This window comes from Pungitius pungitius, chromosome 21, assembly GCF_949316345.1.
Source record: "Pungitius pungitius chromosome 21, fPunPun2.1, whole genome shotgun sequence".
NCBI classification, from domain to species: domain Eukaryota; kingdom Metazoa; phylum Chordata; class Actinopteri; order Perciformes; family Gasterosteidae; genus Pungitius; species Pungitius pungitius.
In genome coordinates this window covers 5,378,638-5,404,301 of record NC_084920.1, presented here as the reverse complement: position 1 = coordinate 5,404,301, position 25,664 = coordinate 5,378,638, and the positions used below count along the sequence as shown (strand labels likewise).

At 41.6% G+C, this 25,664-nt stretch overlaps 1 protein-coding gene across 13 annotated transcripts in view; it reads left to right on the top strand.

Moving 5' to 3' along the window:
• Window positions 1-25,430, top strand: part of LOC119213001 (calcium-activated potassium channel subunit alpha-1a-like) — a 63,772-nt gene extending 38,342 nt beyond the window's left edge. For 2 of the 13 annotated variants that reach the window (XM_062560139.1, XM_037463958.2), the window contains exons 10-32: window positions 1,370-1,480; window positions 1,790-1,895; window positions 2,012-2,094; window positions 2,665-2,734; window positions 2,867-3,022; window positions 3,216-3,325; window positions 3,645-3,713; window positions 4,131-4,217; window positions 4,873-4,949; window positions 6,925-7,098; window positions 9,755-9,787; window positions 12,590-12,683; window positions 16,626-16,749; window positions 17,098-17,322; window positions 17,831-18,023; window positions 18,882-18,995; window positions 19,175-19,267; window positions 20,099-20,229; window positions 20,969-21,163; window positions 21,367-21,485; window positions 21,594-21,815; window positions 22,462-22,490; window positions 23,165-25,430. In XM_062560139.1, the coding sequence (XP_062416123.1) occupies window positions 1,370-1,480; window positions 1,790-1,895; window positions 2,012-2,094; window positions 2,665-2,734; window positions 2,867-3,022; window positions 3,216-3,325; window positions 3,645-3,713; window positions 4,131-4,217; window positions 4,873-4,949; window positions 6,925-7,098; window positions 9,755-9,787; window positions 12,590-12,683; window positions 16,626-16,749; window positions 17,098-17,322; window positions 17,831-18,023; window positions 18,882-18,995; window positions 19,175-19,267; window positions 20,099-20,229; window positions 20,969-21,163; window positions 21,367-21,485; window positions 21,594-21,815; window positions 22,462-22,490; window positions 23,165-23,313 (2,764 nt within the window). In that variant the 3' untranslated portion in view covers window positions 23,314-25,430. Of the gene's footprint in view, window positions 1-1,369; window positions 1,481-1,789; window positions 1,896-2,011; window positions 2,095-2,664; window positions 2,735-2,866; window positions 3,023-3,215; window positions 3,326-3,644; window positions 3,714-4,130; window positions 4,218-4,872; window positions 4,950-5,775; window positions 5,785-6,924; window positions 7,099-9,754; window positions 9,788-12,589; window positions 12,684-16,625; window positions 16,750-17,097; window positions 17,323-17,830; window positions 18,024-18,881; window positions 18,996-19,174; window positions 19,268-20,098; window positions 20,230-20,968; window positions 21,164-21,366; window positions 21,486-21,593; window positions 21,816-22,461; window positions 22,491-23,164 lie in introns of all 13 variants that reach the window. The other 11 variants (XM_037463971.2, XM_037463970.2, XM_062560141.1 and 8 more) reach the window with 10 other exon arrangements.
• Window positions 25,431-25,664: the final 234 nt, after the last annotated feature.

The window sequence follows — 25,664 nt, the reverse complement described above, 5'->3', positions numbered from 1 at the left end:
TTCTTGAAAAGCTTGTGCTGCTATGCTTGTCTTTTTGTCCCGCTTTGCTTCTGAATATTCTTGGCCTTTATCTTCAGTCTGACCTACACCCTCAGGGCTAAATACAAGCTATAATGAATTTACAGGAATAGTTATGAACGATACCACTCCCTTTATAGAAGATATTAATATTATAAATTATAAGACATGGAAGTGGAATCAGTCTTCTTGTCTAACTCTGGGCATAAGAAACTATTGCTTTAACGTATACATTTTTGTGTCCCAAGCTTTGCAGCTGTTTCTAAAGATAGTGAGATTCTGCTGGATGCCTCCAAACAACATATGGCTTTTTGTAGCATGCTTTTGGTACTTTGTCACTTAGTTTAGAAGGAGACAGACTTGGTTTTGGAAACTCTTAAACCAAATCTTTACTTCTTTTGTTTTGAAGAAAAGTCAATTAGAGCTTCGTAAGTCCTCTTTGTGTATTTTGTATGAATTATTCTGTCTTATTTGGTAATTATTGGTAAATTGAACATTGGTAATCCAACTTAAGCTGTTTTTAGGAGCTGAAGCAAACAATCAGCTTGTTTGCGTTTTTCTATTTTGTTAAAAACAAAACCAGTTGTAGTGGCTTTTCACTTTTAACAAATTGGTAGCTATTTTTCACTAAAAGAAATTTAGAAAAATCTGTGCTAGTAGTTTAACACATTGTTATTTCAGCTTTGACTGCTTACCTAAATAAATTAAGGCATTTTGCATTACACATTAATGCAACATTATTTTCTATTTCCTTCTGTTTTCTTTTTCATGTCTACATGTCATTCGCATCATCATCCACTGTCATACATATAACATTCCCCTGACTATTTTCCTATTCAACTTTGTCTAACAAGTGAAGCAAAACAAAAGACAAAAGTGATTAGTACAGTGAGTAAACATCTGAAATTAATTAATAAAAAAAATCATAAATAAAAATATCAGAGATACAGTTCTAAACACAAAGTGAGTTCCTTGCATAAAGGATGTGTGATGTGTGGGAATCCAGATAAACTGTGCGCTGATTTCATAATCTCCATCTAAGTAAAACTCTCATCCTCTATAATCTGAAAGTGAAATCCACAGTGCTCTCTGACCTGTTAATTTAGTTCTCACTGAACATCCCTGCTGTGACATAGTTTTTTTTATCATTTTAAATAATAATAATTCCACATAAATCCTAACAGTACACTTTACGTTTCCATTACACTTCTCCCGCCTCCGATTTACACTTTAATTCCAGAACGAAGATGAAGATGAAACAAAGAGTTTTGTCTGTAAATGTGTTTTTAGATTTTGACTTTATTTTGTATTGCACTTTAGTTTCATTATGATTCTGCACTTCCTCTTTCAGGCACATTGTGGTCTGTGGTCATATTACACTTGAGAGCGTGTCCAACTTTCTAAAAGACTTCCTACACAAGGACAGGGATGATGTCAATGTAGAAATTGTTTTTCTTCATAAGTAAGTAAAAAATATGTAGTACAGAGCTCCGGAATGAACGTGGAGGCGGGTTATAAAAGATATATTTTTAGGTTCCTCGTCTTGTAATGCTTGGACAAATTTGAAAATACAATTTAACGTCTACTGAACTGAAATCTATTTTAATGCATTATCTACCAAAAGAATAAATATATTTTTCTGAAACTTCAATATTTGTACTTACCCCTCCATGTTCTGTTCCGGGTCTCAAAAAAATCAATATATTTATCTTTGAGAGATTAGAAATAATGTTCCTCCTCAAATTCAGGCGTTTCTCCATTTTCCTCTCAGTATTTCCCCTAATCTTGAGCTGGAAGCCTTGTTCAAGCGCCACTTCACTCAGGTGGAGTTTTACCAAGGATCTGTCCTGAACCCACACGACCTGGCCAGAGTTAAGGTGACTAACTGATCTTCCTCAGAGGAGGGAAACCCTGACCTCTGTAAAGTCCATTCTCAAGCTGACTGATGAGTTGGATAATATTTTCTGTTTTCCTTGTGGGATTTTGTTTTCAGATCGAATCAGCTGATGCTTGTTTGATCTTGGCCAACAAATACTGTGCCGACCCCGATGCTGAGGACGCGTCCAACATTATGAGGTAAAGCAAAAAGACTTCTCCAAGATTTACACTTTTTCTTTACCCTGTGACCAATTTACGTAGTTTTGGTATAAAATACGAGACATTCAGGGTGAGAAGAATCAAGTGAATTGGTAACAACACAACTTCCTCCATAGTAAGAGACAACCAACTGTTTTGTCTTTGGCTTCTCATCCCTGGGCTTAGATAACTGCCAGCGATGAATATTTTGGTATATAGCTGAAACAAATTTTATTTGTTTAATTTGGGAGCGATGGTGGCGCAGGGAGTAGTGTGGTGCGCTGGGAGCCATAAGGTTGGTGGTTTCGAATCCCGCCTGCTCCATGTGCCAAGTGTCCCTGAACAAGACACTTAATCCCTCATTTCTCCCCAGGCAAAAATGTAACGCATGGGTTATAATGCAATGTAAGTCAATTTGGATAAAAGCGTCAGCTAAATTACATGTAATGTAATGTAATTTTACGAATTATAAATTATGATTGATCCCCAGAAAAGGTAAGACAGTGACGCAGGAAAGGTTTCATGCAAGTGGTCCGATTTTGTTTCTTTGTTCTTTCTGTGGTGCTTTAGAGTAATATCTATCAAGAACTACCATCCCAAGATCAGAATTATCACTCAAATGTTGCAGTACCACAATAAGGTTGGTGTAATCTTCATACTTGTGTCATTAATTACTGTGTTATATGATTGTGTGAGCATTTTTCAGTAGATATTTATGTTTGGGTTACTACTTTTGTTCTGTACTGATGTCATTCGTTGCTCGTGCCTTAAGGCCCACCTTTTGAACATCCCGAGCTGGAACTGGAAGGAGGGCGATGACGCCATTTGCCTTGCGGAGCTAAAGCTGGGCTTCATTGCTCAGAGCTGCCTGGCTCAGGGCCTCTCCACCATGCTGGCCAACCTTTTCTCCATGAGGTCCTTCATCAAGGTAGCCACAGCTAAGATTCACACACCTGTGCTCGCTGGATCGGATTCCGAATCTAATGTTGGCCTTAAACACCGTCTGAATCACAACGATGATGACAGATGGGGCCCATGTGCAGCATCTGGTGAATGGGGATTAGCTTGCAAAGGGAAAATGGAACAGACTCTCTGTATTTTGTGACACATCTTTGTTGTAGATTGAGGAGGACACGTGGCAGAAGTATTACCTAGAAGGAGTCGCCAATGAGATGTATACAGAGTACCTATCGAGTGCCTTTGTGGGCATGTCCTTCCCTGTAATTTGCGAGTAAGTACACACAAAGACTTTTTACGTGATACTTTGTGGAATCTTTTGTTTTCTTTTTAGCTTACAATTTGTATATGAAGAATATGAAGTAGGTTGAAAGGCTATGCATTTTCCAGGATTTCATGTAATTTAAGATTCAAAGATATTAGTCTAAAATAGATATACTATATATTGGTTGAAGACTGGATGCTTTGATAAAAAATAGAGGAAACATGGGTGCTTAGGCTCATATGAAATCATGGTGGCTAAGATGTTTTTTTATAAAACTGTAAATATAAGCTTGGGTTACGTCTTATTAAATTGTTATTCTCTTTTACAGACTCTGCTACGTGAAGCTAAAGCTGCTACTGATAGCTATAGAGTACAAGTCTGATCAAAGGGAATGCAGGTAAGTGGATGTCCTCACAGTGGGTTATTAAACTCCATGAATGCATTTTACTGTCAGTATTTACCTTCAGTGATGAAGCTATTTTGAATCTGCCTTTTATCTGTTTTCTTGCAAAAATAAGCAGCTTTGCAAAACGAGGAGATTCTGATAACATCCCAACAAGTTAAAGGAGAAGTGGAAGTAATTTCCTCCAAACACAGAGGAAGCTTTCGGTGTTAGCGGTTCCTCTGATGCACTGCTTGTTTCATATTTGGTCGGCTATCTGCTTTCATCAGCTTATGTAATCAAAGGGCTCTTGCGCCAAATGAGTCGCGGAAACAAATCCCACGCGTGTTGCCAAGTGATTTGTGCAAAACCTTTAAAATTCAGTGGTATTTCTGTGTACTGTGACATCTTTTGGTCTGTTAATCCTCTCAGCACCCTGATAAACCCCGGAAACCACGTGAAAATGCAGGAGGGGACGTTGGGCTTCTTCATTGCAAGTGATGCCAAAGAAGTGAAGAGGTACGTTAGTGAACGGGCCGGGGGGATTGATTCAGAGAACGACGTATTATCTTTTCCTTGCGCCGTTGCATCAGACATCAAGCCATAACGTCATTTTAAATACAAAGACAAACATTACAATATTTCAATTGAGTTAAGAAGAGGAAGTATGAAGGTCAAAGGCGATGTTTCCAATCTTCATAAGCTGGAAGACAAAAAGCCGGTTATAAAATCATTCCAGAGGTTCGTGCAAAAGATGGATTTTATTTAACAAATTTAATGGCAAAAATAAAAAAAGCAGTATGAATTGAAGAGAACACAATGTTATTTAACATGTTGTTAGTGGGTAAGGCCAAGATATACTGGATATCTCAACATGTTTTACTTGACACATTTTACCTTGAGTAATGACAAATGCCTGACCTTTTTTTTCTTTTTTGTAAGGCGGGAATTAAATGAGTTTAAGTAACCAGATTCTTCCTGATAGAATATATCTCTGTGCTTCCATTTTAACTGTTTGTTTTCTAAGCATTAAATAACACTATAGTTTTCTGCTCGGGAGGGACTACATGCAAAACTGCTCATTGTAGACATTCTGGAGCTGTAATGTTGGTTAACACTTTATTTCAACATGTTGCACATGGACTAAGGTGTGATTCTTGTTTTTCTTCCTTAGGGCATTGTTTTACTGTAAAGCCTGCCACGATGACATTAGTGATCCCAAAAGGATTAAGAAATGTGGGTGCAAGAAATGTAAGTGACACTTTTAAACACACTGTATAAGTTTGTTTGTCTTCAGTGACATTTCCTCCCAACACTGAGTTGGTATCAATCTAGTAGCGTGATGGTGTATTTACATGACCTAAATAGCCATGTGTCCAAACCATTTAGTTCCTGCATTAATTATTCACTTTCTTGTAACTTGTGCATGAAGAAAGGTCCTCGGGTTTCTTTCCGCAGCCAAAACAAACAGGTGCACTCAAAGTTGCCCTTGTAAATCTACACGTTTGGGCCTCCCTTTAACATAAATACCTGCCCCCAGTCAGTTCACTCGAATTACAAAACCCAGCTTTCAGTCTATTGTTTCGGATTTTCGTTTTTTTCATTTGTGAGGAGGTTATTTGGGGTAAACTCATTCTTTATTTAGGCTTTATTTGTATTCCTTATTTTTGGGGGTTGCTTAGGTTCAGAGGACAGAGTTAATAATTTATAACAAATTAATTTGGCGTATTGTAAATACTTCAAAGAAATCAAACTGATCTCAAATGACTTTCTAAATTTTGTCTATTTTCCTGTGTCGCTATCTTTTTGATTAAGAGCTGCGCTTTTACAGTTCACTGATAACTTTGTGATGTTAACAGGCATTCACAGAGACTGTTAACACCACAGGTACCTGGATCTATTATTTATTTCTGCACTTTAAAATCATCATGTGCCACGTTGGTGCTCCTTCTGTTGGATTCAACCGTCTTGTCTTGTCCTAACCACTGCAGCTAACACCTAATCTTAACATGTGTGATGTGTTCTCTTCCTGCTGCTCGGGAACTTGACACACTTTCCTTAAAAATTCACTTTATAGTGATATATTGTGAGTAATGTGTATTCATTTCCCTTCCGAAAACAAAGCCTGCAACCCCTCGATTGAAGCAACCCGTTTGAATGTACTGTAAATGTTGCATGTACAATGGTTGATGCTGCCCGGATTTGCCCGTTATCTGCACGTCGTTTTCAAATGGAGGGGGAAAAAATAGACAAAAAAGCAAACATCCTTTTTTTATTAGGGGGAGAGATAAGGATAAACCGATGACCATGCAAAGCCCAAGGCTATCGGATGCATTACTAACAGAGCATCAACAATTCGGTCGTAGTTGTACTTCATTTCACCACCAGATGTCCCCAGTGTCCTTTCAAAAACACAACGTCCCTGCACGAAGAGCAGAGCAAGAAAGTCACCAGGATGAGAGATGAGGAACATCTCTCATTTGAACTGTTTCCACAGAAGGAATAAATGGTCTGAAATACAGCCCGAAACAGTGTTCTTTACTGAGGTGGCACAGTTTTTCCCCATGATGAAGTTTCTGATCATCGGGGCTACAGCTAGTTCCCGGGGTTAAGAATTGTCTAATGAATGTATGATCTTGCACAGTTTCTCACCAGTGTTGGAGCTTGTTGTTTTTGTTATTTCTGGATATTACTAATATTCCAGAAAATGTTGTCACATTTACTGTCAGTTTCAACTCTCAGCTAGAATTAGAAACCAATTATTTAAGAGTTGTAAACTCAAAAGACATGCTCCAGCCATGTCCCGTGACACAGTGGACATGAGGTTGGAAGGGTCATGTTGAGGTGAGGGCTAAAGTCATTTTTGTCTCTTCTGCTGCCGAAACAAAAATAATGACTGGCCCTTCTCTCACCTTCCACCCATGTCACACTTTTACCCATCACCTCACGACTTAAGGACATCATCTTACCCACTCCCCCTCCCTCTCTTCCCTGTCCCCCATATGTCCCAGTAATGACCTGAACCGATTTAACCACAAAGAGTGGAACAAATGAACAATTTCTAATGTGACATTTGCACGCTGTCGAGACAAAGTCTTATCTTGTGCATCCCAGCAGCAGCCGTCCTCTGTGCCCTGTCTTGCCTTTTGTCCAACTCTTCCTCCAGAACGACCCTCTGCATTAACCTGCTCTTCCTCTTCCTCTCGTCCGAACCCGTGACCTGTAGCCAGGAAGCTCGCCTACAAGAAAATAAGACTGGCATGTTGTTTTGATTGCGGCCGCTCAGAGCGGGACTGCTCTTGCATGCCAGTTAATGTGCGTTGTAACACGGACTCCCCTCGACGCGACATCCCACTCTCTGCTGTCTCTGTTAATGATTGCTCAGCCACTTTACGTGCCTGTAAGTTGTCGCCATGACGTGTGCTCTTCAGTGTTCGTAACATGCACTGTGCTGACCGTGTCCTTTGGCTTGTGTGCCGTCTGCCGTAGCTCTAGCAGCTGTGTCGTCACTGTCACAGATATGGATGTCGCTTTAGTGTTTAAGCTTTATGATTTTTTCCAGTCGCTCATGTTCTTTTTTTCCATGTGCTTTCTTGGAGTTGACTTGTCGTGAAGCATGCCCGTCTACTGTTTTGCTAGTGTTTTGTCCGAAAGTGTGAAATTCAAATGGACCTGTAGTTTCAAATGAACTTAACGGTCACTAATACATTTTTGAAGCTTAATTCTAGCATGTTAACTCCACCGGTGACCTCACCAACGAGTTCACAAGACGTTAAAGCCAAAGCCCTAAAAAATGTACAGCTGTGCATCCCCGCCACAAATCTCCTGATTCACAGTCGAGGAACCTTTTGTGGAGAATTTGCATGCATGTTGCTAAATGATTTGTTTTTGTAGATGATCATAAGCGCTATAATGTTAGTGGAGAGGGTAATTTCATCTTTTTAAGAATAACCAAAATAACATTTAACTTGATCCCAATATTTCACTAGCGTACATGTACGGGTGAGCAGGATAGAATTTGAGATGGTGCCTGAGGGGTTCTTCTGAGGGGAGCACTACAGATTGAGGTTAATGTACTGGATTTATTAAATCAAGTTAAGAACTTGAACAGCCTCTGAGGGAATATCTCCCAAACATATTTCATACGTACACATCCTGCTGATCGCCGATGGAGAAGCTCTTGTATTTTCTAACTTTGAGAGTTTTCAGTGTTATCACAATTTAACCTTTATATTGATTAAATTGTACTAATTGGCTACAATACAGTTGAATTAGAACTAGATTGTAATTTATTGAAAGCGGAACAAAAGAATACACAGTAGTGCTTGATCGTGTTGTATTTTAGCGAATCAAGCTGAGTTGAGCGGCATATAAATTCTTAACTCGAGTGTGATTCCCCTTTTAAAGCCAAAAGGCATGTTAAATTGTACTGATGCATCGCAGAAGGCATGAAGAACGTGTCTGTTTGCAGAGTGTTGATAGAATTTGCTGGAAAACATCGTGGCCTGTCATAGAGTCTTAGGGGATGTCTCTTGATCAAAGGCCGCCCTGTGAATAGCTGAACGACTCCGGGCGTTTCCACCCCTCAACGTGTCTTCCAGGCTTGTGGTGCCGCGAGCGCCGCCTGGCTGGCTGAGCTGAGCCGAGCTGCGGAGTCGCTGTTGACAATGCGGCGGGTGGGGGGGAGGACGCACGGAGCGAGGCCTTATGCGGCCTGACGTGGAAATTATGTTTGCATTTTCATTTTTGGAGTGCTACCGGTTGTCATGAAACTCAGCCTGACAGTTTCTAACCACCAGGCAGCTGAGTGCCCCCCCCCTCCCCCGCCTCTCCTCCTCTCTCGTTGTGGGACAGATGCTAGCCTGTTAGTCCGGTGACTCTGCTCGCGCCCTCCCAATTGCAGGCGACAGATGCCAGGACCAGCAAGGTCCCTGTTTGAACATCGCTGTCACTGTCCTGCCTTAAGCTCAATGCATGACCTTTGTTGTAAGCAAGGGGTTTGAAATAAGGTACTAATGAGCATGTGTGGGACCCATGGATCCAAAAAGTGAGTCATAAAGTTCCATCCGTTTGTGCAGGTTTTGTCAGGCAGTGCAGAGGAATGGGAAACAGCTTTTAATAAACGGAATGCTCCTGACCTACGAACAAGAAGAGCATTGTCTCATATTAAATTCTTCCATATGTATCGCCTGACTAAATGTTAATGAAGGGCTGCCTTGTAAACATATGACAGGCTAAACTTTGGTTAACACTTTACAGACCCTTAGGCTGAGAGGCAGATGATGTTTGAATGAGTGTGGTAATGTGGACCTGCATCACAAACTAGTACCTCTGCCAAAATAAGTCATACCTCACTTTGCAGCTATTATCTTATAAATCAGTGGTTCTCAACTGGTGGGTCGCGGAGCGTCGTTTTTTTTGCCGGCTCGTCCGTCCATGTATTCAGTTGGCGGCGCAAAGACAACCGCTCGCATCCCCCCCCCCCCCCCCGTCGACGTCGCTAGCACCAGCATTAAGGGGTGATGGTGGGTCCCGGAGCCAGACCAGTTGAGAACCACTGCTATAAATGTTAGTAAAAATATTTAGTATAAACAACAACGTTTCTTTAGCTCCTCGGTTGTGTTTGTCTTTATAAATCTATGTTGTGTCTGTATGTTTTTTAAAATTATTTATTATCTAAAACAAGCTATTTAAATATATGAGTTTGGGCATTAATTGGTTGAGAAAATTATCAGCATATATCCTAAACATTGAAAAAAAACCTACAGCTGACGTCTTTTGACTTGAGAATCACCAAATAACCATATTCAGCGGATCACCTTACAAATACAATGTTCTTTCTACAGTTTAAACTCGCTGGCCACATTGCTGAAAAATCATATTCCTAATTGATCCTTGTTTAATTTCTCATTGCTCTCTCCATGTTGTCTTCAAGGCACCACTGTGTTAATGTGCCTTAAAGAGAAATCTGTCCGCCTTGGTTGTCATTTATAATTTGCTTTCATTACAGCCCGTTCTTCCCTGTAACCTCTCATCTGTCTCTGCGTTTTTCTCAGCTAAAAATAGCTATAATGGATATATCAAATCAAGTAAGTTTTGATTTCCATTCTCTTCCTTTTCGTCATTTGTTTCTAACCCTTCCACTTGAGCTGTCTCTAACCGGCTGTACTTCACTGTTTGCTGCTCATCACTCTATCCAGTCATCATCCATCATTATGTTTTACATGCAAAGCATCAGGAAACGCTTGTGTTGGGTATCGGTTACAGCTCAGCAGTAGATGGTGCTACCGCTTCACTGTGGCTGGAAATGAATTAATCCGGTGTACAGCTGAAAACACAACGTTAAAAAAAACAAGCATTTAAAGTCGACGTGTGCGAGAATTTATAATGCCGATTCATTTTTAGAGCACAGGCAGGAAGCATAAAAAAATCCAAACGGGTAAGAATTTTCTCAGTTTTCTCAGTTCTCAAAGAGCCATCAAGAGGAGTGTGAACCGTGTGCATCGTCCACTTCAACCGTGTTCTGTGATAGGCGGCAAATGTGCCACAATGAGTTGTCACGGAGAAGCGCTGTGCATGTTTGACATGGGGCAGATGAAGAGTGGAGGTCTGGAGCTGGGAGAATAATCTGCCGGACAGCTGACTGTAGAAATAATCATCTCTATTCTCCTGTTTTAGCTCCTGGCTATTTTTTTTTTTTTTTTTAGAGTAAGGGCTTCCCTTTTCCCCATATTTTTGCAACATACTGTCACCAGTTCTGCTTATGTTATGTAAACTTCCACGTTTCGAACAGCCAAGTGGCTGCTGAATCCGTTCCCCGCCTCATCAGGGAGGAACTGCAAACAGGGGCGAGTGGTTTAGTCACATCGTCGCCTCCTTGTTCTTCTGGCATAACAATCGCTGCAACACCTGAGAGCATTTTCATTAATTCATGCTTATTATAAATATCAAAGTAAATGTCATATCCAACATTTCAATGGTGGCTATACCAAGTGGTTAAGTGGTGTTTAATAAAAATGAGTTTTTAAATTATTCAACTATTAGCATTCTTGTGCCAGGAAGAATTACCCCCAAAAAGCAGTGATTGTTCTTTTAATTATGATAAGAGTCACAATATGTTTTATTAACATACACATCGCAGGTTTTTATTAAAGTCAGTTTGAATTAAATTTGATCTTGTGGTTAATGCGAGGAATCCGAGGGTCAAATCCTATAACTTCCTCATTGTGGAATCTGCTCATGCAGATTGTATTCAGTTGTGTGCCTCCACCTTCCCAATGTGGGTGGATTGAGTTGTGTTTGTACAAAAACAATTACCTCTTGATAAACTACAGAAAGTTCCGTTTTCATTGCGACTATTTCTTCAGTGTAAGGGCTGTCGGTGAGGCCCGAGGATAATTCAAATTGACGACAATCAAAATAAAATTCGCCACAATTGATTTTGGACACGGTGGAAACTTCTCCAAACATCTGTGCATGAAGTCAAAGCTATTGACATGACTCGACACAACCTAAAAGTACAGCCATTTTAGGGGAAATGATGGCACAGATGTTTATTGTGACTCCTCTTCGTTTAGTCCCCTAATCCAGATTATCGATACACGTCGGCTAAACTGAACCGCAACTCAGCCGGCGAGGTCTGTAGAGGCTCACCGGGCTTCGGGGACCCGATGTCCCCCCCCCCCCCCCCCATACCCTTTCCCCTCGGCGTGTTTCGGCAGGCCCGAACGCGACAACAGCACCACCAAAGCATGTGCTTGCCAGGCTGGAGTGGCCGCATGTGTAGCATTTTTTACTAATGACCCAGTGTGTGCAGCTGTCAGCTGTGAAACATTAAATATTGAACAGGCCAGGCAAGATGTGAAGGGCCAGTGTGTTGGAGCATCTCTCTCCACTGGAAGCCCCCCATCCCCCAACTCAACATTTTCCATTACAGTGTCACTCTTACTAGCAGCGTTTGACATCCTGTGTTCATCTGCAGGGCAGCGTGGTCCTAGAGACTTTGTTCATTTTGATGAAAGCTCTTCTGGTCTCTTCTGTTTTTCTTGACAGCTTTAACTGTCATTAACAGAGTCTGCGCTGTGTTTTCCGTGACTTGTAACACGCTATTGCCCCACTATTAACGATGGCCTTTTAAATGCAATCAGAAAATACACTTTTTCACAGCTGCTTGTGTTGTATTACTTTACTCAAGGGTAAAACTAATCCCTACGAAGACCTCAGTGCAGTTTCCTGTACTGATGAAGACAATGTCCAAGGGGCATCTCAGCTGTACATAAATCACTCTGGCACAAGGACCACCATAACAATATGAGCCAAGGGCGTCACTCCCAAGATGAAGAAAGACCAGCGATCCAGATTGGATGCAGTGTTGGCACATAAACAGCCTTATTTATTTCCAGGTTACTACCTTAATTAAATGAGAATGTCAATGATAAGCAAAAGCACAGCTATCCAAGTCTAGGTATGAGGAAGTTTGTATTAGCAAGGCATTGAAAAAGTATATTGATACCCGTGAGATACATTATCCGGATTAAATCAATTACTTCTGTCAGTATGCGGTGACCACGAGCTCACAGATTGGACTTTAGCATTTGGCATGATGGTTTGATGATGGCGCTATTGCATGTTTGCATCTTCATTCACAATAACGCCAATGATGTGCTAATGTATGCTGTCGACTGTTGTGCAGCGCACGCATGTTTTTAAGTGTGCTATCCATTCTGTCTCGTTCCCCGCCCTGCCGCTCCTCTCTGTGTCTCTGTATTATCTCTTTCTGTTCACTGACCTCAAACTGTGCTGTGTGTTGTCCTTTGGCTGTCACAGATTTCTGGAATTTTTGTGTGTCTTCTGAAAATTTCCCTCCCTCACGCCATTGCCTTTCGTTGCAGTTGAAGAGGACCAACAGTCTGCGTTATCGCCCAAAAAAAAGCAGCGCAACGGAGGCATGAAAAATTCTCCTAACTCCTCACCCAAGATCATGAGGTAGGACAGCAATGGGGGGACACGTGTGTGACATTTGTCTACGTGCATAACGGTGTCCATTTTCCATTACAACAGGAAAAAGTATCGCTCAGCAACATTTTAATAAAATGTGTTAATAATGTAATAATAAACACATATCCCCTTATAAAGTTGTTATTGTAGATGCGTTGGATGATGTCAGTGTGCGGTTTGTTTTTGTGGAGGTTAGCGGACACTCTGTCCTCTGTGATGGCTGATAACGGCTGACTGCATAGACAAAAACAGGGAGGTCACAAAACTTAAAACCAACACAATAAACTGAGAAAATGTCTAGCCAAGGGGTGCTGAAGGGTGGGGTGATCATTCTTTAACTTCATCATGACGATGATTCAAAAGTTGTCTTTTTAATACCGACCGTATATGTATTATGCAAAACGTCCTAAATTAGTTTTTGCGCAAACACCGAGTTGCAGGCGGGGTGCCACCAGGTTCTCCCAGCGACCCCAGCAGACTGCAGCTCCTAAACAGACCTGGCACTAATGACAGCCAGAGAGGCTCTAAAGGATAGATAGCCCAAGGCTATCCGTCTATTGTTGGATCCCTCAGAGTTGTTTTCAGCACGTAAGGCCACAGACGATATGTATCATCACAATGAAAGGAGAATTTCAAATGCTACCTTGCTTTTATCTTGTCCCGTGAAATTATATTGGTGCTTATTGATTTTGACTGGAGGTAACACAGTTATTCAACAAGAAGCCATTACACTGATGATAATAGCAATAGTCATTGTCATTAAGTGCCGTGTTACGAGGAAGTAAGGCAGCAGGGAGATCCCGCAACCTGACGTATACAAAGTGGAATAGAATAATCACATTTTATTTAAACTGACGGATGACTTTATGTTCCCATAGAGGGAAGGCCGCTTTTCATTTTGACATTCAGAAATTATGTAGCACAGATGTTTGTATTGTTTGATACAAATAGATCAAACATATAGTGCAGTACAACTGACTTGGTATTATACACATATAAAAGAGAATTTATGCATTTTCTACTTTTGATCTGTGGCCTCTGGTTTTTCAGGGTTAGGCTTTGCCCTTGTTTGATGGTTTCGGTTTTCTTCAAAGTTAAATTTCTCCAGGTGATTTCAAGACTCTTGGGTAACAAAACCAGGCTTTTTCTCTAATGCGTTAGCCCACAGCTAAATATCAGCCCACCAAACCGATCCATCTACTTGCCATGCTAATACACCGCACGGTGCAGGTGGATGGGTCATTTCATGCAGCGTGTCTGCTGCCTACGCGCTGCAGAGGGATCCGCCGCGGTAGCCTTAGGGATACTTCAGCGCAACAAGCCAGGCAAGAAAACATCTGGGTGTATTCCATATCGAATGTGTTTTTACAGGACCTGCGGTCTCAAGGCCTTTGTGAATAAGTAATGGCCAACAGATTGGCTGTGGGTTCTAAAGAGCCAGTCTTTGTCAGTTTGCATGATGTGGGGAATCTCAAAGTCTTCGCTACTTGCGCAGCGTTAAGTCAGCCAGTGCTGTGACGCTGAAATAGAAAATTTACATAATGTGCAGGTTTAGCTTCTACTTTGTGTCCCTCTGAGCTGTCATTACGCTCCTCCAGTAGACACCTGGCTTTATGTTTAGCGGTCGTGACGTGTGAAGTCTTGTCAGACGTGTCTTCTTACCACTAAAGTCCTGAATTATGCTGCTGATCACGTCGAATGTCTAGAAGTGCTCAGACACTCGTAGACGCCTCTGAAAGGAGCCGCATGGAGGGAGCGAGCGAGCGGAGGGCAGAACTCACTCCTGTTTCCAGATGTACCGGTAAACCAACACACCCTTTCTGGAACTTAGCAATGACGTCCTCACTGAAATTAACACCATTTCCACGGGGCTCCTTGATGGGTTCACAAGACCCGTCCAATCGCGGGATGTCACGGCGCGTTTTCAGGTCACGTCGGGCCTGCGACGTCCACGTCACGTCTGCTGCGGCACCGCTGAGGCAATTGGCGGTGCACGATGGTGACAGGCCGTCACGGCTGACAGTGAGGGATAGCTATCCTGGCAGAGCTCTGCCTCACCAGTCGTCTCCCGCAAGGGCAAACCGAAGTGACAGCGGGAGCCACTGAGTGAGTGGTGAAACATTCGACTTCTGATGCAATATTTAGCCGGGGTGTAAGACCACTAAATGCTTTCACTCTTATTGGGCTTTGCATTTTCAGACGTCGGGGACGTTGAGGGCAACAAGAGTTGTGGGAGATGATGGTCATAGATAAATAGATAGAAAATTGATTTGGCGGTTTGCTGGAGATGTATTAACATTAACACAATTAATCAAGCATCTATATTCTGTTTCTATATCATCGAAGGGGCTTTGGACAGAAATGAGAAAACATCTAGATGCATTTGAATGAATATCTTTCTGATGTTTTTGAGAAACCGATTATAGTAAAATATATATTTTGTACTGTATTATTTTAAATATTTTCACTTGCAGAATTTGAAATTTCACACATTTTGTCCTTTCAAATTGGAATTGCTTTGACAGATGTGAGTTTGAAAGTGGTAGAAAAGACATTTTCTTCTCCAACTGCTTCCAAGTGTTGCCTCGGGGTGCATAAGCCCAAGGCGGGCTGTTTTCGGCTTCAGTCTGCTTGAGCCTGAGGGATGATAGTTGCAGCTGACACTTTGATGCATACTTAACATGTTACTTAAAGTAGCATTCTCTCAAAGTACTCGCATGGATTAAAGAAAGGGAGGGGGGGGACTTTTTTATTTTTTGTTAAAAGGTTTTGGACAGACACAGAAGGCTTCTGTCTGACTCAGAAGATAACATCTTCAGCGCTGATCTGAATCTGACAAAGTAAATTTAGTGCAAAGGGACTTGTGTTGTGCTGCACACGTCTTCTGTGGTTAGCATTGTTGCTTCCACGCGATGGAGCTCAACCACGTTGGCTAGGTCTCTTGCTTTTCAACTTTCCATGTTTTACTTCAGTCCGTGTGGGTTTTCTTTTACTGTATACTAATACTAATACTTGCAATGATTCAATAGATAGAATTTTACAAGAGGATGTGTCCAAATGGATCGGTTTGTGATTCATATAATATGAATCACAAACCGATCCATTTGGTATATTCTATTTAAATGCAATTTGCAAATCAGTCTTATTTAGTTGCATGTATTGTTTTTCTGAGGCATTGGGAATGGGAGAGAAACATGGAAATTTCTTATAATTTGATATTTCTCTAGGAAAAAGGCGGGTACTCAGGAACTCATGTTAGGAGACCACTTTAGTGGTCAGTGTTGGGCGGGATGAGGCTCACCACTGCGCTCTGTGAAATTCGTTTATGTAGTTCCGATGCTCTGTTTAAACATTAATACCCTTCACTTCAGACGGCAAATATGATTGGGCAAATTCCTGAAATATTTAAAGTCTGGTCTGTTAAAGCTTTTACCACGCAGCGCGGTACGTCAAATGCTGTATGCAGTAAGGGGGCGTAATTGCATCTCCGTGCTCATGCCAGTCAACGCAGTGTGTTGCTGCCATCTCATTCCGCCTGGCTGCCGCCGCTGATGTCCCTCTGCTTGATGACATGGCAGTTTTGTTGGCATTTCTGCAGATGGCCACTGACAGGAATGAGCAATAAAAAGAAGAAAAGCTTCCTTTTCTTTATTTGAAGATTCCTATTCTGGTCTATTGATGATTTGACAATTCAGTTTTTCATTTCATTTTGACTGTGACCATATTTTAATTGCTCTATTTCAACTTAGTGTATATCATTTTTTCACTTTATTGTCAACTGTAAACTAGTTTTTAAGGGTGCAGTGAAAGACAAACTTTTTTTTTCTGCCTGTGAATTATGTTCTCATATCACGTACAATTTAATCCACATTTACAGTGTCCCAACGTGATTCTTTCATTCTAACCCCTCCCACCTTTTTGTTTGATCAGACATGACCCGCTGCTCATCCCGGGGAACGAGCAGATGGAGAACATGGACGAGAACATAAAGAAGTACGACTCCACGGGGATGTTTCACTGGTGCCCGTCCAAAGACATCGAGAAGGTCATCTTGGTGGGTTCTGCTCTTTTACTCAGCGCACGTCATTTGTCCCCGACACTCTCCTCCCCGCTGACGGATGTGTCGTGTCACGCGGCACCATCAGAGGTTGACAGGGCAGTTAAACACTCTGTAATGAGGTGTTTGACATGTCATTTGCTATAGGGAGGCCCTGTACATAGAAGCCTTTCTTGTACTAACACATATGCCATTTTTCAAATACTTTCACAGTCTATTGCGGACATGAACTACGTGATATATTTTACTGGCTGAGCATGCAACTGAAGGAAGGAAAGAGACTTAATAATTGCAAGAAGAATACAGTGTCCTCACATTTTTATTAACATTTTTTTTTTCTCTCAGACCCGCAGCGAGGCAGCCATGACTGTTCTGAGCGGTCACGTGGTCGTGTGCATATTTGGAGACGTCAAATCTGCGTTGATCGGTCTCCGGAACTTTGTCATGCCTCTGAGAGCGAGCAACTTTCACTACCATGAGCTGAAGCACATAGTGTTTGTCGGCTCACTGGAGTATCTGAAACGGGAGTGGGAGACGCTACACAATTTTCCAAAGGTCTCCATTTTACCCGTGAGTACAACAAATGCCCCATTTCAAATATCCTTACCTGCTAGGGTTAATGCGTTTGACAAAATAAACACATCCTGTCCTCTAAAAATGACTTTAACACAGTTGACAAACAAACTAATATATTTTATTAATGGTTTTTTTTTTTACATTTTGCTTGCGGCTACTGAACTGTTTATTGTAATTAAATACTGACTTGGACACTTTCAGTGTTTAGTAAAAGCTGAAATGTTGCCTGAACATAACGTGAGGATTGATGGACACAGGATGTGTAATCCATTTCTTCATTGTTAGACCTCTGTTTGGGAAAAGGTTCTGCTAATGAAGTAATCCTGGCAGCAATTAAGATTTCTCCAGAACATATTTGGCAAAGTGTAAAAAGTATTTTGTCGGAGACACGCGGTTGAGCAAAGGCTCACAGATGAAAACTTAAAATTATAATGCTGCTGTGTTTCCCTCTTGTTGTCGTGGGTGAGAGATAACAAATTCTCACCTTCACTTCCTCTCAAAGGGCACACCGTTGAGTCGGGCGGATCTGAGGGCCGTCAACATCAACCTGTGCGACATGTGTGTCATCCTGTCAGCCAATCAGAACAATATTGACGACGCATCACTGCAAGACAAGGAATGCATCTTGGCGTCACTCAACATCAAATCCATGCTGTTTGACGACAGCATCGGGGTCTTGCAGGCTAATTCCCAAGGTAAGGAGCAGCCTATCATAGTTCACTGCACCGCCTGGAAGGGACAGGGCCCTGGCACAGAGGATATCCCTCACTTGGTGCTGCCTGGCTGACCTGGCGTCAGCGCGTCTGACAGTAAACCGTACTGACTATTCCTCAGGTTACTGTAACAACTGGTTTCTTTACAAACCTAATTGGTGGCAACAAGCACAGTGCTGCCACAAAAAGTTCACCTGGATTATGGGACTGGTATGTTAAAGGACAAATGTGTATCATTTATTAATATTGTGTGTTATACCTCTTAAAAACAGCACCCAAAGCACTCTTTTAGCTTCAGATTGCCCCTAATAATGGTCATTCTCTTGCATTGATAGAAATGCTTTTAGAAACCTTTTGACCTGAGAAGGGGGGGGGGATTCCTGCCAATTTAATTATTTCTCTAATGCATGTATGACCCCACATTTGCCTTAGTCAGCGATGGATGTCAAAACACGGCCCATGTATAATACATAAAGCATCACTGATTTAATGTGCTTACTTGTCAGTCTGAGGAAAGCAAGAAATGTCAAGTCAATTTGAATTCAATCTTGCGTCACTTATTTTCTATTTCTTGGCTGCATACTGTACATGTCTTTTGTGCGTGTAGATGGGAACACGCACACTCTAGAGCAAACAAAATGAGTAGTATGTCACATATATTATATATAGACTTGTATTGGACCTTGTCAAGAATATGGTAACCTAGCACTCAGCAACTTTTATGCTTTATTGGTGCAGGGAATCAAAGTATTTCTGATGATTGGCCTATTTGTAGCCTCTGATAAAGTATTGAATATTGCATTAACATGTGTGCTTTATGTTCTGTGCGTGTCCACTTAGGCTTCACACCACCAGGAATGGATAGATCGTCTCCTGAAAACAGCCCAGTCCATGGATTAGTGAGGCAGACTTCTGTCACTACTGGAGCCAATATTCCCATCATAACCGAACTAGGTATGCTCTATTGTCGCAGGATTTTTAATCAGTTATGTAGTTGTAAACATATCTTAAAACAATGTATTCAATTAGAGGCTGTCAACACTTTGTACAAACAGTACTTAGTGGAATTCTTTTATTTTTTTGGTCCCCTGTTGACATGCTCCAGTAACTGTTTTTCCTCAACACTTGTCTAGCACCATTAGCAAAGCCAGGCCAAAAACTGCCTGTGATTTCATTCAGTCAGGATAAAAGCAGTGGGACCAGCATACAAATAATAACTGAGCTGGGTAAGACGTGCTTCTGTCCTGTTCTGCAGTGTTGTAACTGCTGTTGCCTCCATATCAGCTTTCTTTTGATTTCTCTTGCCGCACAAGAGGCTCGGCCCATTCCCATGGCATCACTTTGAGCACATTTTTACCCTTGGTTCTGGTTGAAATTGCCTGTCTTGTTTTGGACCCTTATCTCAAAGCAATTCTTTTCCTATTTTATTTTCCTTAGAATTACAAGCACTTTGATCCCTCAAAAGTCCTTGTGGCTGCTTTCATAGCATCTTCTGTCTCGGATCACATTCTCTGGCCTGTGCCCTTCTTTCATCTCAGCATTCCCGATTGGACTGACATTTATTTCTGTCCTCACAGAAATAGTATTTCACGTCATTACCGTCTTTCAGCTACTGCATGTGTTTTGTGCTCAAAGACATCTTCAGAGAAGGTTCTGGGGCGATGAGATGCTTTTATTTGTTTAGACATGCAAGTACAAGTAATTGGAAGTTCTGTCTTGGATTTGCAAGACAAACAATGGCACAGTGGTGCTTCTAATACTGACTTCAGGAGGACTTTGAAGCCTGAAGCTTTGACAATATGCATGGTGTCATGAGTGTGCATGGCCTAGATACGGAATGCGAGGAACGTGGCGCCTTGACCAAGAAACTCAACACAATCTGCGGGGGCTGTTTTATTTCACTCACTTCAAAGAAAAAAAAAAGTCAATAGTCCATATATGCAGCTTCTGGCTGTGCATGTGAATGTTTTCACACAAATTATTCCATAACATCCGGTTAATAATAATAAGACGAAGAATTCCAAATGAGTAACGCACTTAAATGTTTTTCTCCCTAGTAAATGACTCCAATGTCCAGTTCCTGGATCAGGATGACGATGACGACCCGGACACAGAGTTGTACCTCACTCAGCCGTTTGCCTGTGGAACAGCCTTCGCAGTCAGTGTGCTGGATTCCTTAATGAGTGCTGTAAGTCAGACAGAAGATACGAGCTTGTGATAAATGATTTAGTGCAGTGAGATACAACAACTGTCATAGATCTAAAATATGCTAAAAAATCCTGTGTTATCAGTCTCCTTCAAAATGTAAGCCCTCTTATGCTCATGTTACAACAAAAGCCGACAAGACCGGAACTTGCACTACATGACGGCTTCACTTGTCTGCCTTCCAGTTTGAGTGAGGTTAGAACAAAGCTGCCTTCAAGTCCGCTCCAGTGAAGACAAAGGTAATGCTACCTAATGGACAGCCCTCATCAATCATCTTAGTCAATAGTGCTGTCAGCAGCCGAGGGAGATGTAACTGTGCTGTACAAGCAGAAGGAGACACAGGATCAAGATGCAGACATTCGCCTTCGTTAAAATCCCCCCCCATCAGTTAGTACTTGGCATCGAAAAGATCACAACTTCAATGGCAAAAGTGTATGCTCAGGCTTAATATGCTTACTTTGTTTGAATTGTTTGCTTTTTAGCTAAATGCAATACCTGGACAGCAATAATGTGTGCAGGGACTTCCCGTGAGTCTCTCTCTGACGGGAATGAGGGTAACCTGCAGTAATTGGACTCTCCCGTCTTCTCACTCAGTGTGTAGAGCAATGCGACACAACAGGACAGGGCCGGATAGCACCCTTCGGCCAGGCTGGCACTTTGACACGCTTCGGGTTGTGACTTTGGTCACGGCTTTACCCCCCTCTCTACCTTCATTCCTTTAGACATACTTCAATGATAATATCCTCACCTTGATCCGGACGTTGGTTACTGGCGGGGCGACGCCGGAGCTGGAGGGGCTGCTGGCAGAGGAGAACGCGCTTCGGGGCGGCTACAGCACGCCACAGACGCTGGCGAACAGGGACAGGTGTCGTGTGGCACAGCTGGCGTTGTACGACGGGCCCTTCGCCGACCTCGGGGTAAGTGACTAGTCTTTGTCACCGAGCACCTCTCAGCCCGCTTGTGTCGTTGGAGCGACTAGAGCAGAGACAAGAAGCAGGGATAGTGACGTCCAAAAGTGGGTCTATTCCAGCAACGGGTCTACGTCCAGCTACTTAATTCACTGTATTAAAAAAAAGGAAAAATGCATGCTCGATGGGCTGTTTTTGTGACTGTCTTGCAGGATGGCGGTTGCTACGGTGACCTGTTTTGCAAAGCCCTGAAAACATACAACATGTTGTGCTTTGGCATCTACCGGTTAAGAGATGCACATCTAAACAGCCAAAGCCAATGTACCAAGCGGTGAGTGCAGGCCTAATGTGTCTTTACCTTCAGAAGCGCAAAACTACCACAAAAGAATGTATCTACCTTTACTGAATTTAGAACTGGCCTTCCATCTCTTTCCTCCAGGTATGTCATAACCAATCCACCATATGCTTTTGAGCTGGTGCCGTCAGACCTGATATTCTGCCTGATGCAGTTTGACCACAACGCAGGCCAGTCTCGAACCAGCCTCTCCCACTCTTCCCATTCATCCCATTCCTCCAGCAAAAAGAGCTCCTCTGTCCACTCCATCCCGACCACCAACCGCACCAACCGCGCCCGAAGCAGGGACTCACGAGACAAACAAAAGTACGTGCAAACGTCTTAGCATTCAATAACCCTATGTGATACAGAATGGTGAATAAGGGGATTTCCACAGCAGAATCACAAGTGAGCTTTTGTTGGAGCCCCTTTCCATCGTGGTTCTAAATTTGTCTTATACCACGAGCTACAGTAAATGTGTACTGTGGCTGTGAGTAATTCTCTCTTTGACAACTGGGTGATAGAACAATTTTTCTTTAATCCTAGAAACCCATTCAAAGTTAAGGATGTGGGAATTAACTGATGACATTTTGTTTCTAATGAACACAAAAAGCTTTCTATGGTTAGTAATCGGTTCCCATTTAAAATGAAATATATTAATTTCCACATGAAGTTATTTTACCTTATTACCTAATTAAAGTAAACTAGTTCAGTAATACATTTGGTTTGTTAGCTGCATGTTGGTCATCTGAAATGCAACTAAATCATCCCTCTTATTGCCTTGGCAACATGCATGGATATAATATGGCTACCTCACAGATAATATAGTGGCTAAATGCATAGTGATGGCTCTTGCCCCCTCCTGATTAACCTACTCCACATCCATATGTAAGAGCATTAGGCCGTGCAGTATGTTATTAATAGTCATTAGTATCTTGCTTACATATAGTGTACTACTTTTCTTTTTCCAAAGTGCAACAAGGAGGAATAGAGTGGGCCAAGGTATGGAAGTGAATGATTATGCATGATGTTAAATGCATTTTATATGGTCGTTTCCATACCGACATTTTGCCCCCTGAATGAAAGCCAAGTAGTTTAGTCTTTCCAAATGACTGCATCAGGCCTGCATGGTTACGACCTGTGCACCACATCTCATGATAGGTTTGACTGCAGAATGTGTTTTTGCAGATTGAATGGTTTGATGCTACTTCACTTTATTTTGTATCAAGTGATGTCTTATCATTGGCAACTAGCAAACGCAGCATTAGGGCCTGCATGAATATTAACATGTCAAGTGGATGAATCACCAGCAATACATTATGCAACACTACCCATTTCCTTCTATGGGGAAAGGAAGTTGCAGCAAGCCTGAAGCCCACCAAAAGGATAAAACCCCTGGGAGTGTAAACTGTGAAGTATTATCTTGTAATTAATAAAGGGAAGTATAAAAAGCAGATTTTCTTTCCCTGCATAGCTAAGTTGTTCACTACGAGATGTTACATTACACAATCAAAACTCGGACATTTGGGTCAATGAGTGAAACCTATGTGCCGTAATATAAAAATCATGGGAACCTATTTTATGCCAGTGTTTATTTTTAGTGTGTCAATTAGAACCAACAATGTTCTCCCTGTTTGTGCACTTATAATTGATGTCCCCTTTTTTCTCTCCCTCAGAAAAGAGGTTTACAGATGAGTCAGAGAATACCCACCCCAGGACCATACAGCTGAAGCCTGTGAATACGCTCTCCACCAACCAAGTCAGTCAGCAGAAATCCACATGCAGCTTGATTGCACCCATCAGAGAAGTCGAAGACGAGTGCTAAGCTGACGCTTGGACCCCCAGAAGAGACCCGAGTCGTGTTCTCATCTGCAAACAAAACATCGACGTCAGATGAGGACACATGCTGCTTTCCTCATTCACCTCCGCAGCAAGCGGAATCATACAAAGTACAGATTAAATATAGATGTAGACAATCACAGTCAAATGTTGCAACAACTCAACTTTTAGTTTGCACAGCTAATATTGTGGCATCCGGACTCCATGACTTGTCTGTTCCATTTCGGGGTTGAAGGAAAACAGCAATGTAAAAAGAGCTGATTATAAAACCTGGATCAAGTTTTGCAGTTGTATAAGTTGCCTTTCAAGCTGTTGATGAACAACTACTACTGCATTGACTATACCCAGTGTTCGAGTTATTCTGTACAGTGTGTTAAAATGTGTATTTTACATCCAGCTGCAAATCCCACCACAATGGCATCGTTAGTGACTGAGGCCCGATCCCAATGTCCCGACTCAAGTTCTCGTGAAGTCTGTAGGGCCTACGGCGGTCCTGCTGTTGAATCATAGAGCCATTTATGCACACTTTGCCTGAGGGAATTACCCAGAAACCCTAGCGTTTTCCCTTTAAACACTGGGTAGCCTGGAGGCTAAAAAAAATAAGGTAAACAAAGAATGGGACACGGCTCTTCTGCCTGGACAATTATCTCAAGCGTATTCTACACACCTGGTGTGTTTATCAAACATTTTATTTATTTTTACCATCTTTATCTACCCAGTCAAGATCGTAAGAGACGTTCAAATCAGGCAACATAACAAAAAGCCATGTGTCAGTGTATTCACACCATGCACGTCGCAGCCCCTCACACATCGGGATTGGGCCTAACTCTGATTCCTTTGCCATTTGGAGCTAATTCACAACATTTGTGACAGTTAAGACGGCCAGCGTCTGTGTAAATGGCATTTGGCTCCAGCCTTATCTATCCATTTACATTAGTCTTATTTTGCCTTTTCGAGTTGTTCGTTATAACCGTTTTAATTTAGCTGTTTGGTTGCAATGTCCAAGACCCCAGAAATGATTTTAAGTATCGCCAAAGCCTCGCCAGGGTCTATTTTCACAATAGTCAAATGATGGAGCTGTTTTGTCATCAACAAAATAAGAACAGTGACATATTTCTTTACTTAACGCACCATAGAGAGCAAATCTATACTATGGTTTAGCACAGCATCATAAAGTCTGAAGACGTGAAAGCCTCATGTCGCATGAAGTGGGCATCTTCAAGTCCTCCGTTGGCTGTAAGCACTGCCTGACACAGGATTGTCTTGGAGGCCAGTAAACGCTTGTTTTTACTCCATGACCAATCCTAATGCCATTATTGCACATGCTGATGCTTTTCAGTAGATACATGACAAACAGCTCTATCATAGAAAATATCATTTGGGCATTTTTATACATTAAAAGATTCTGTTCTGCTGGTAACCATCTTGGCAATCTATTACATGTCTGACATATTCATGAAACTAAAGGGAACACAAATATATACTTTTATTTTGTAGGATACAACCCAGTCTACGCCAGCACTCGTGTTGCGTGTGAAAAGAAGTCGACATTTTCAGTGGCACAGAGCAGCCGACTCTCAGTGCCATGAATGTGCCGGGCAGTGCTTAGGTCAACGGAGGACTCAAGAAGACCCACCGCTGCGAAAAGAGGCTTTCGTTTAACCGAATTTAAGCTAAATGTAATTTTGCAAAGATTTTGATAGGAGGCTGTAATTTCCTGGAGATAATTTAGAACTTTAGTAAATTTAAAGTCTTAAAAATATTTTAAACGGTCCATTGTCAAAAGCAGAACATGCTAGCTATTCATTTTATGTACTCTTCAATCTGTAAAGCTTAACGTAAAATATTTTTTTCTAGTCTGTTCTTGTTTGACAATAACTGCGGGGTTGAGGCATTCAGCATTGCTGTCTACTTTGTATTATTTTGTGAATTTCTTTTTAGCACTGACTTGTGGAAACAATGATTGTGCTAAGCTGATATTTCTGACTATGTCATATTAATCAATACAGTTTATTGTCTTGTACAAATAGGCTTGTACATAAAATTGTACATGATTTCATTTTGTATTTTCACAAATTAAAAGCTGATGTATTGTGTTCTACATTGTATGTGTTTGTTAGTTTTAAAATTTTACAGTGAATGTCGAAAGTCATTAAAACGGTATACTATGTTAAGAGTAATACTATAGCATATCAAAAATTCTAAAGATAGTAAAAGTGATATGGTATGTCACAAGAAAATCCATTAAAAAGTCATTGTATAGTATCGAGTTAGTAAAACCGTAGTTCAGTGAGTGGAAAAAAGTTATAAAAACATGTCAGAGAAAGGCTAAATAAA